The sequence below is a fragment of the Pyrgilauda ruficollis genome, unplaced genomic scaffold (genome assembly GCF_017590135.1).
Source record: "Pyrgilauda ruficollis isolate IOZ18807 unplaced genomic scaffold, ASM1759013v1 scaffold6, whole genome shotgun sequence".
Lineage (NCBI taxonomy): Eukaryota > Metazoa > Chordata > Aves > Passeriformes > Passeridae > Pyrgilauda > Pyrgilauda ruficollis.
In genome coordinates this window covers 2,256,993-2,267,947 of record NW_024527710.1, presented here as the reverse complement: position 1 = coordinate 2,267,947, position 10,955 = coordinate 2,256,993, and the positions used below count along the sequence as shown (strand labels likewise).

At 40.8% G+C, this 10,955-nt stretch overlaps 1 protein-coding gene across 2 annotated transcripts; it reads left to right on the top strand.

The window, feature by feature from the left end:
• Positions 1-3,827: 3,827 nt before the first annotated feature.
• Positions 3,828-10,590, top strand: LOC121362026 (holocytochrome c-type synthase). Of its 2 annotated transcripts, none has more exons than XM_041483193.1 (7): positions 3,828-3,945; positions 4,362-4,511; positions 5,204-5,352; positions 5,949-6,097; positions 7,259-7,378; positions 7,895-7,981; positions 8,223-10,590. In XM_041483193.1, the coding sequence occupies exons 2-7, from the start codon at positions 4,397-4,399 to the stop codon at positions 8,419-8,421; spliced, it is 819 nt and encodes a 272-aa protein (XP_041339127.1). In that variant the 5' UTR covers positions 3,828-3,945; positions 4,362-4,396; the 3' UTR covers positions 8,422-10,590. The 2 variants fall into 2 exon arrangements, with proteins under 2 accessions (XP_041339127.1, XP_041339128.1); XM_041483194.1 differs by having other exon boundaries at positions 3,829-3,950.
• Positions 10,591-10,955: the final 365 nt, after the last annotated feature.

Here is a 10,955-nt window from a genome sequence, read left to right as displayed (position 1 = left end):
GCTCAGGTGGCTGGAATTTTGAATGCTGAAATTCTATGTAGGACATCACTGGGGGCAGGAATGTAACTTAAACTATAAATTTGTGTATTGGGCAATTGTATATTATGTAAATTTGTGTATTGGGGAAGAACTTTTGGATTGGATAGTATAATTCAATTGCATTGTCTTGCAATACCATGTGTGTCAGGGCATAGATTGAACAGTTTTCTGAAGGCTCTGGGGATATAGAGCTGCTGTTGTCAGCATATTATAAATATGATGCACTACACAGTCCCTTACTGAATACTAAGATGGGCAATTAAGTTCCTCAGTATGGCAGTTCCTAGGTTCTATATGTGCATGGAAGCATGAATTGTGTGGTAAAGCCCACAGGTTTCTTTGAGCATCCCTAGAGATTGCTGCTGTTTTATATCTTAACCACTGGCTTCAAGCACAGGTTTCTTTGGGTTTTCTTGTGTTATGCAGTGGTTAAATTGCTGGAAGAAAACACAAAGCAGTCAGTGTCTTTACTTTTTTTCCTTTCATTTTTGAAGGGTATTTACTTGCGTTTGTAAATTATATGCTTAAAGTACTAGTTTTACACTGCTAGTGTAGTAAACTACTCATTAACTAATGGGTCTGTTAGAAAGTGAGTGGGAGTTTCTGGGAACAGATATTCTTTGGGGTCAGATGCTATATAGGTCAGATTTCCAACTGCTTGAGGAAGGAAAATGGGGCTTGGTAGGAGGCTTTTGTATTGGCACTAGGCAGCTTTTAACACTGAATAGTGGGAAGGAAGGACTGAGCATGGCTGGGAACAAGGGATGCATTTAGTGAGCCATTCTCAACACATCTTGCTTAACGTGTGAGAAACATTATCTCTCCCTAAGATGTAGGATATAGGAAGTATTTTTTATATCCACTTCTTTGTCATATTTGAATGCACAGGTGCTTTTCATTTTCTCCCCAAATTTTTTTTATTACTCTTTGTATTCTTGCTGAAAACTTTGGTTTCTCTCCTCATATTGGTGTGATAATTTTGCACTAAGATTAAAAAAATTCAGTCTTTGCAATGGATATCTGTCATATTTTAGAAGGTGGGGTACTGTGGTGTCTTCTTTTGCTCTGCTTTTCTGGAGTTCAGAGTGCAATATGCCTATAGGTAGACTCTGCTTCATTGAGATTGGAACCTTGGTGTTCTTTGTAAAGAGGCCTTTACATTGAGTAAAAAAATTTTTGCTACCTGGCTCATCTTACAGCGAGTAAAAACCATTATCTATACAATGACTAATAGTGCAGTTGTTGCTTCTGGTGGAGAGTGATGGTGGAAGCAGGGAGATGGCATACTGACATCTGCAGCATTATGTACTTGGAGAGGAAGGAGTAGAAGCAATTTTCCATTTGAGAACATCAGGGAGAGAAAATCTGTTTTACCATAGAGTCCTTCTGCCACTGACTTGAAATATTTAGAAGTAGAGATTTCAGTTGCTCTGTGGGAGGATCTTATTAAACAGTGTTGTTAAGTGAAGACAGGATGGGTGACTTGTGGCTCTTCAACCTGGAGAAGAGAAGGCTCTGTGGACGCTCCAGAGCCCCTTCCAGTATGTAAAGGGGCTACAAGAGAGCTGGAGAGGGACCTTTTACAGAGGCATGTCGTGATGGGACATGGGGGAATGGCTTTAAACTGAAAGAGGGCAGGTTTAGATTGGATGTTAGGAAGAAATTCTTCTCTCTGAGAGTGGTGAGACACTGGAACAGGTTGCCCAGTGAAGCTGTGGATGCCCCTGTTCAAGGCCAGGTTGGATGAGGCTTTGAGCTACCTGGTGTAGGTGTCAGGAAAATTAATCCACAAACACCAGAGGTGTATGTCCAAAAAGGAGACAGAGGAGTCCTGTAACTTTACTCAAATAAAAGGAGAGGTCATGGCGCAATCCCATGGAGTCTCTCAGAATTTTTAGGGGATGCAGCCTCCTTTTTATCCTAATTTTCTGGCTGCATTTTTCCTCTCTCTTTCCCCATTGGCTGAGGTACTTCAGAGGTACAGACTCCCTGAAACACCTCATACCCCCCACCCCATTTTTCTTTTTCCTTGTGTCTCCATTCTTTTTCTCTAAATCCAGAGATTTAGCACAGTCTTGAGTGAGTAGCAGACTGTGTCAATTAGTGGAATTCCTATGGAATTTATGGTTCCCCCTGTTGCTTTTTTCACCTCTCTATCTGGCTATATTTACCATCAGGCCCACAGTTTGTTTGCAAAGACACCTCCTTCTCATTCCTTTCATGGGGAAGATGTCCCTGCCTATTGCACAGGGGTTGGAATGAGAGGATCTTTAAAGTCCCTTCTAACTCAAACTGTTCTGTGGTTCTGTATGTGTAGCAAGTAAAGACTTAAAATGATTGTTTAGTGCTGCTTACACAGCTGTTACTGTGGGTGTAGTCTTGGATACTGCAGTAAAGCCAAATATGCCTAAACTGGGAAATAATGGAGGCAATCAGAATGTTTTCCAGGGCATACAGTAGAGATTCAGTTAATGACATAATGCTAAATTTCTATCTTAAAGTTCTCAATATGCTGTGCTAATAATTCCTGCATGTAGAAGGGGTAGAAAATAATTTCCTCTGAAGTAATCAAGACTATAAAAGGGCAAAAATGACTGAAAGGATGAATATTTGGTATTGCTTTATACTTGTGTTTTTATTTAATGTTCATACTGAATGGCAATGTCCTTGTTAATAAGAAAGATCCTACTTTCAAAGATGGCATGTAAAAGTTATCTTAAAAACACTCTTGAGAGGAATATATAAAAGCTTTTAAAATTCAGGTAGTTATATATTTTGAAATACTGCTGCTTAGGACTATTTCATTGTGGTTTAGAATTTGTCTTCTTTGAAGGAAATGGGAGAGAATCACTCATTTCTGTATGTACCTTCGCCCTTCTTCCACATAAGAATTTGGATTTTCTTCACCCTAAACTACTGTAATAACTATGTCACTTGAAGATTAAATTCCTTTCTCCTTCAGATCTATTTTTAGTTGTATGAAATAGAATATTTGGGAAAAAACTATGGTTATATTTTAATCAGTTCTAATTGTTATACATTTATAACAAATGTTTCTAAGCTCCCCACCTGCTTTTTGCATTTGACAGCCTGTTTAGAGTCCACGTGGTGGGATGAACATTGAAATAGGCCCGTGGGGTTTGTGCATACTGTTACAGCCGGGTCTTAGCAGTTGTTGGTCAAAAGGGGATGCGATGAAGGTAGAATTGATGCACAGTGAGCTCCATCTTCTGTGTGTTATGCACGGCACTTCACACACACAGGTAAAAAGCAGCTTCTGGCTTGGAAATAAGGCAGTATTCTCAGGAAATATTAAAAGAGCTGTGATACTCTTCTTGGCTAGTTGATGTTTAAAAACAATCTTAAATAACTTTGCTATCTCCGCAAGTTTAGTACTTGGATAAAAAGGATACACCTTTACGGTATCGGTGCGTGCTGCTAGTACCTGGGGGATTCCTTCTATACATAAGCAGTTATTTGCGGTTGTAAGGGGCAATGATTTCACAAACAAGCCCCCAGCACGGGGTACGAGCACAGGCAGCTCTCGCTGGCCTCGCTTCGCACCGTTCGCTGTCGCTGGCAGGTTCACACCCAGCTCGTGGCCCCTGCCCTGCGGGCCCTGGGCAGCCCAGCGCTGGCCGAGGGCGCAGCCCCGGGGCCGGTGGGGACCCAGCCCTGTGCCTGGCGGCAGGAGGAGCCCCGGCGGCGGGCGAGGAGCGGGGCTGGGCGGGGACCCGGCCCCGTGCCCGCCCCCGCAGCCCCGGCGGCGGGCGGGACTTGGAGAGGAAGCCCGTGCCCGCCCCCGCTCCCGCCCCTCGCCGGCGGGCGCAGGCGTGCAGTGGAGCCGCGTTCTCGCGAGGCGCTCGGGGCCGGCGCGGGGGCGCGGGCCGGGCCGGGCCGGGCGAGGTGAGGTGAGGAGAGGAGGATGAGGAGGCGGGTGCGGAGGATGTGCGGTGGGCAGAGGGCAGCGGCAGCTCCGGGCTCCGCGGCGCTGGGAGGCGGGCGCTGAGGCGGTGCGGCCGCCGGGCCGCGCAGAGGGGCGGGCCTGGCCTGACCTTGCGGGTCGGTCGCGGCGGGGGCCGCTGTCCTTCACGGCGTGCGGGCACAGCCCCGACGGGGACCGTGAGGAGCGCCTGGGCAGGAGCTCGGGGCAGCCCTGCTAGGGGCTCGGGTTTTTGTTTGGGCTGGAAGCTTATTACTTAAATCGGTTTTTCGGTTAATTTTTTAATTTGTGGTGCAGCACTGCACCTGCACTTGGCGTTCACTTTAATAAATAGCCAGTGTAGTTTTGTGTTACGAATGTTTGCTCTCTTTTTCTTTAGAAATTTAATCTTAAAAGGCCCGTTGTGCAGAGGCCATGGGCTTGTCCGCATCCTCCCCGGCTGCCACAGAGCAGTCACCAAATGCATCCAGGCAATACCAGACGGCGTCTCCACCTTCAGAATGCCCCATGCATCAAGAAAAAATGAGCGGTAATCATTCTTCAAACCTAAATGAGCTAAACTCTACATGGAAACAAGACTGAAAAATCTTGGGAGGTGGGGAGGCAGAAATTCTTCAAATAAACTTGAGGTTTTTGCAAGTCATTCTCAAGTAAATTTTCCTTAGGAGGAGTCAGTTGTTCACCAGAACACTGTGCCAGGTGCTTTGTTTGTAGAGACAGGAGGTGCTTACTGTAGAACCGGTGGGTCACTTCCAGTTGTCCCGTTTCCCAGGGACCCTGCAAATCAGTTCCATGGTGTGGTACAGCCACAGAGGGTCAGGGAGCCCTACAGAGATGGTGACGCGTTGTCACTAAAAACCACGCGTCCAGAAAAGGGCTGCAGAAGGGTGCAATGAGATGAATGCCTGGAGGAGATCAGCTCTTCTGTTGCCTCAGTCAATGCACTAGCTCAGCTTCTCTGAGGAAGTCTTCAGTACAAACAGTTCAGTATTGGGACCAGGATGGGGGGTACGAAATGAGCATTCAGAGACTACACAGGAAACTCAGAATCATGATTTTGGGACCTGAAATACAGGAAAGAGAGCAGTCAAAACTGTTGAAAAGCTCAGAAGAAATAGTGAAATACCCATTTGCATTTACATGAGCCTTCAATGAACTTTTCCATTTCATGTGTTAGAGTTTTCATCTTGTAGCAAAATGTGTACTACTGTTGTGTTTAAGGTTGTCCAATGCACATGAAGACTGCTGATCATAGAACTGAGAACACAGATGATGTTCCTGCACATCAAGAAAGAGCTTATGAGTTTGTAGCATGTCCTGTGAAATCTGGTGCAGCTCAAATGAAAGATGATATAGATCCCAGCAATATGGTAACTTTTGCTTACTTCACATGTTTAGTCTTCTTTCTTCTGAAGTATTATACCCAAAAATGTAAATAGTGTTCCTATGTAAGCTGGAAACTTTGGGAAATAACATTATTTGTTTTATTTTTAGGACTGCTTTTTCTCTTTTTTGTGCAATTTTTTATTTAAAAACAAGTGACATCTTATTTAACACTGTATTAAAATTTGCATCTCTGCTGGTTTTCCTATTTTTAAATATCTTTTGCCCTCTACTTACTAGTTACATAAATGTTTTTTATGATACATTGTTGGATTTTAGATTCTGTGTAATAGCAGTGTGATTGAGTTTTGATTAGCATCTCCAAGATTTCCTCTAATTTACAAAAAAGTATTGCTCTTTTGAAAATTGAAGTTTAGGCAGAAAGCTTTCCTGTAGTCTCCTGATGACAAACTTGTGCAAAGAGTTCTCCTGCAGAAAAAGATCATTTTGGTGGAATTAAGTAAAGGCTGAACTTCTTGATCTTTGTAGGAGTTGATTGATCATGCTTTGGTTTTTCTCTTAACTGTGTAACTTACTAAAATGCTAATACTCTAGTTTATTGTTGGTTCTCCTTGTTCTGTAGATGCCTCCTCCCAATCAGCAGCCATCTCCAGGTCAACCATTTCCATTGTCAACTGTTAGAGAAGAATCTTCCATTCCTAGAGCACATTCTGACAAGAAATGGGTCTATCCTTCAGAGCAAATGTTCTGGAATGCTATGCTAAGAAAAGGGTAAATACACTGTGAATTATCAGATGTGTCTGTGAGCCTGGAATTAATCAACTAGTATCATTAGTTATTGTTCATTTTTCTTTTTCTTTTTTTTTTTTTTTTGAGAGTTTGTGGATTTTAACCAGTAAATAATAAAGTAGCTCTTTAAAAAAAGTACTATTCTTATAAACATCTTTATATTTTAAAGGGTGAGTTGGTCTCAAAGGCCATGTGTCTTCTAGTGATCAGGAGGATGGTAAAAAATGTCAAGCAACTGCTACTGGCTAAGTACTGGCTAAGATTTTCTTAGAAGTCCATGCACAGGTGTAGACAAAGTTTGCATGATTGCAGTCATGCCAACTGCATGATTGCCTGTTGGTTTCATGCTCATGCTGTAAAATGACAGTAGAAGTTCTATGTGAGAACATCGAACTTTGCAGAATTGCTAAAACTGGGGAAATTTGCAAGTAGATATTTTTGGTATTTACAAAAATTTAGCGTAGGCAAGACTAAAATTCCTCCTGTGATGATATTTCCTTGTTCTTTTGTAACAATTTGTTTGTCATTCTCTAACAGGTGAACTTCACAGGTAGTTTACTTTCGGAGCAATAGTAATTTTTTTTTCTACGTGTCAGTATGGTTCATAACACAATATGACATAAGCAGCCTGTATGGAACATACAAATTTGGCTCCTGTAAACACTGAAATGTGTTAGTGTTTTGCCAGTTGAAAAGGAAGCACACATGCAGTCAAAATGCGGTGTCAAGAGAGATGGAAAGTATTTCTAAGTGTTTGCAAAATTGTAATGAATACAGTGTATTGAATACAGGACTTCTGTGCATTAGGAATGCAAGTGGGATTTTTCCTAAGCATTTTTTTATGAATACTGTAGATGTGGTGGTGTTTGCACACTCTGATAACTTTCTGATCCAGTTAAGCTGTTAATTTGGCTATGTAGAATTTGTGAATCTCTGTGGTGATACGTTGGATAACCACACTTCTGCACAGAAAATGAAGTGGTTCTCAGGATGCTTAAGCAGATGAGCCAGAAGTTTGCATACTTGTCTTGTGTCTTGCATACAGCCTTAAATCTTGATTCAAAGGTTGATCAGATAAATCTAGGAAGGTAGGGTAGTTATGCTGTAATGTTTATAAACTGTTTTCAAGTTCTTATTTTTTAGGTGGAGGTGGAAAGATGATGACATAACAAGTGAAGACATGACCAACATTATTAAGATTCATAATCAAAATAATGAGCAAGCTTGGAAGGAGATTTTGAAGTGGGAAGCTCTGCATGCTATGTATGTACCTGTGAAATGTTGCATATGGAATATTTGTTATGACAAAGCTATGAGTTCTAAAGATTAGCATGACTGGTGTAAAGCAGACTGTCACTTTTTAGATCAGCATAGTTCCTGTTCCTACAAGACACAGACTAGTTAAGCATTTACACATTTTTCTCTGAAATTCCATGATCGTTTTTACACAGTAGTTTGGATTATGGTTTTCTATTCTTTAATCTATTAAATCTGTGGATTAGGTTTGCAGAGAACTGCTTTGTTGACAAATTAGAGCACTGGTGTGGAGCATATCAGGGGTACTTTATCATACCAGCAGGAAGTGCTGACAGAAAGTGGGTGACTTTTGAAAGCTTGAAAAAAAGGAAAAAAAGTTGGGTTATATCACTTGTAATTAATTTTTTACTGTTGTTTTCTTCTACTAAGTTTCTCTGTTGCTAAAACAAATTACCATAGTGGTTTAATCACTGAAAATAAGACTGTGTTAACAGGTGAAAACTCTTTTAATTGTGTGCACAGGGAATGTCCATGTGGGCCATCACTGATGCGGTTTGGAGGCAAAGCAAAGGAGTACTCGCCAAGAGCCAGAATACGTTCATGGATGGGGTACGTGGGTAGGGAAAAAGGTCTTTCAGTGAGATGGGAGGCTGGAGAAATGTGTCTGAAAACATGGTGTGGAATTAATTTAAAGATGTTTCAGAACAGGTACTGCAAGTTAGAATTGCCAGAAGATAGAAGTACTAGTGGGATCTTACGGACAAATAAATCTTGGACTCCCTCTCCCATCCCCGATTCATAATGTCCATTGAAATACCATTAAAAATGGGCTGTTCCCTGTCCTCTCCAGGTACGAGCTGCCCTTCGATCGGCACGACTGGATCGTTGACCGCTGTGGGAAGGAGGTGCGCTACGTTATCGATTACTACGACGGCGGAGCAGTGGACAAGAACTACCAGTTCACCATCCTGGACGTGCGCCCTGCGCTGGACTCGCTCTCGGCCGTCTGGGACAGAGTGAAGGTGGCCTGGTGGCGCTGGACGTCCTAACTGCTCCTGGGGTGTGTACTCGCAAAGTAACCACTTTCCTCCTAGACAATGGACGTGTGAATATCAGGACTTGAGATAGAAGTTCACTGCAGCTGTCGTTGCTTTCATCATCACCACTCTTCTTTGGGGGTGGGAAGGGAGGACAGGGAAATCTTTCCTCAAGTACACCAATGCTTTGTGGTGTTTCAATGGAATAATAAAGTTACAGTGGCAAAAACATGTATCTTAATTTTCTTAAGAACTGGGAAGCCTTTCTTACTTCGTCTCAGATTGTGCGTAAGCTCGCCTTCTTGCCATTTCATTACTTCAGTGCTGTTCTAAATACATTGCAGTGCTGTTTCTGTCTGGAGTTTGGAGTATTACTTCATTGTTGAAAACTGGAAATTTCATAAATTATTTCACATATTTAAAGTATTTGGATACCTCCATGATGAATAAAGGGTAAAATATCTGGACTCTTTCAAATTGCATGTTTTATTTACATAATAAAACCATGTATTTGTTTTCACATGGACATTTTACCTATTCAAATACATACTTCCTCAGAAAACTTCAGTTAATTAGTTAAAGGAGGTGTAGTGTGGTACGAGTATTTTAAAGGTATGTTATGTAGAAAAGGAGAATACACTCATGCCTTAATCTGCAATTTTTCTTTGAACTGAAGAATACCTGTTAGAAGCAGGAAATGAGTTTCACTTTTAAAACAGCATTTCTAAAAGGACAAAATTGATATTTAATGGCTATTTATTTGAATATTTAAAAGGTGGTTTTCTGATATAAGAAAATACATTATTACAGTGTTTTCCTGTCCATAATGTGTGACATGTAATGAATTCAGGACAGAGCTAAGTCTTATTTAAAGAACCTCCTGCAGTGCATCTGCATTTGGCATGCTGGCTGCATTAATGATATTTATTACAGCATGGTTTTTTTATATAATAAGGGGTTGCACAAGGGGTTGTGACTACACTGCCACACACGTGAGTATAGTGAGGTGTATTGCAGGTGTGTACATGACTGGGCTAAAAGGGTATCAAAAGTGCCAAGGGAGGAGGTTGAGGAGTGTTTTCTAAGGGTAATGCATGGCGTGAAGATTTGATTATTGTTTGTGCTTAGTAAGGGAAATTAACTTTTTAAAGTCTTCCACTGTAATGGCTTTAAGTTTGCACAACTCAGTAAGCTTCAGGTGCTGTGCAAAACACTTGGGAATGGAAAGGAGTAAGAGAAGAGCACATTGTACCTTCTCAAATGGGGGAAGCTGCCTTCTTGAAACTCCCCAACCTTAACGGGAAAGTAGCTGTACATTTCATTTTCTGAAAGTGGCCTGTGTTTAACTGACTCTGGAACCTTTCCCTTTCCCTTTCCTTTTTTCTTTTGATAGGAAGCCTCTCTTAATGTTTCAGGAAAGTCACCTCCCATTTAGGGAAAAATTAGTCAGGGAATCTTTCCTACTTTGGAATTCTAATGATCACGACTAGTTCCCACTTCAGAGGCAACTGTTGTGCATGGTAGGAATAAATATTATCCAGAATCCTAAGAGGAAAACCATGCTCTTACCCATATGCACTTTGCTCATTCCTTTTTCACCTTTTCAGTGATACAGATATATATATGTATATATATATATATATATAAATGATAAATGGTAAAAATTCCATCTAAATAGGCAATATATAGATGAGATAAATGAAAATAGAGTTTGTATGAAGCAAATGAAGGAACTGACTAGTGAAGGAATTGCTCTGTTCTAACAGTAAAGACAGGAGTACTGTAAAGATTGAGGAGTACTCTTCTTAGGGTGGTGGGTTGTTTTCCTTTGGGATTATTTTGGTAGTTGTTAGTTTATGTATTTGGCAACTTGATACACTGAGGATTCGTATTTCTCAAAACTAAATGTGGAAAGGCTTACACCACTGCAGGGAGTACTTCAGAAGCTTCAAAAGCAGGAGTTTGCTTTGTTGATTTCAGCAGTGTGATGTTGAGAGTGTGGAAATTGTAATTGCTGCTAAATCTGGGGAACCTGTCACAAGCCACTTCATGTGTTTACTATCTCCTGTTACGTTCCATCTACCACTGATTCAAAATTGTTCTTTTCTCTGCTACTGTTAATGAAATGTATTACTTTGTCATCAAACTAAAAGGAGAATCAAATAAATATACTTTTCTTAACTTCGGTATTTGGTGATCTTTGCTTTGAGCTGTAAGAATTATTAAAATGAGCTTTTACTTATGTCATTTGAGATTCTAGTCTGTTACAACTAAAATCTTGCTATAGAGTATATATTTGATATTGTTAGTATGTATTATTGTATATTACTACAACTTAACTATTGTCACATCTTTGAATATATTCTTACTCATTTTTCAGGTGAATACAAAACCAAAACCCAAGGTCTAAATTTAACTGTTTGCTAACTGAAACAGCAGTTCTCAGAATAAGAGCAAATGACAAAAAATAGATGCATCCTGAGTATGACTAACTTGAGAGGAGTGCAAAGAAATAAAAAAAAAAAAACTCCTTCAAGACTAAGTGA

What these genes read in the sequence shown, in the direction of transcription:
- LOC121362026 (XM_041483193.1), top strand. Translation starts at nt 4,397, where the DNA reads ATGGGCTTGTCCGCATCCTCCCCGGCTGCCACAGAGCAGTCACCAAAT. An exon ending in GCATCAAGAAAAAATGAGCG is followed by an intron (nt 4,512 to 5,203) that starts GTAATCATTCTT and finishes GTTGTGTTTAAG; the next exon opens with GTTGTCCAATGCACATGAAG. An exon ending in AATGCTATGCTAAGAAAAGG is followed by an intron (nt 6,098 to 7,258) that starts GTAAATACACTG and finishes CTTATTTTTTAG; the next exon opens with GTGGAGGTGGAAAGATGATG.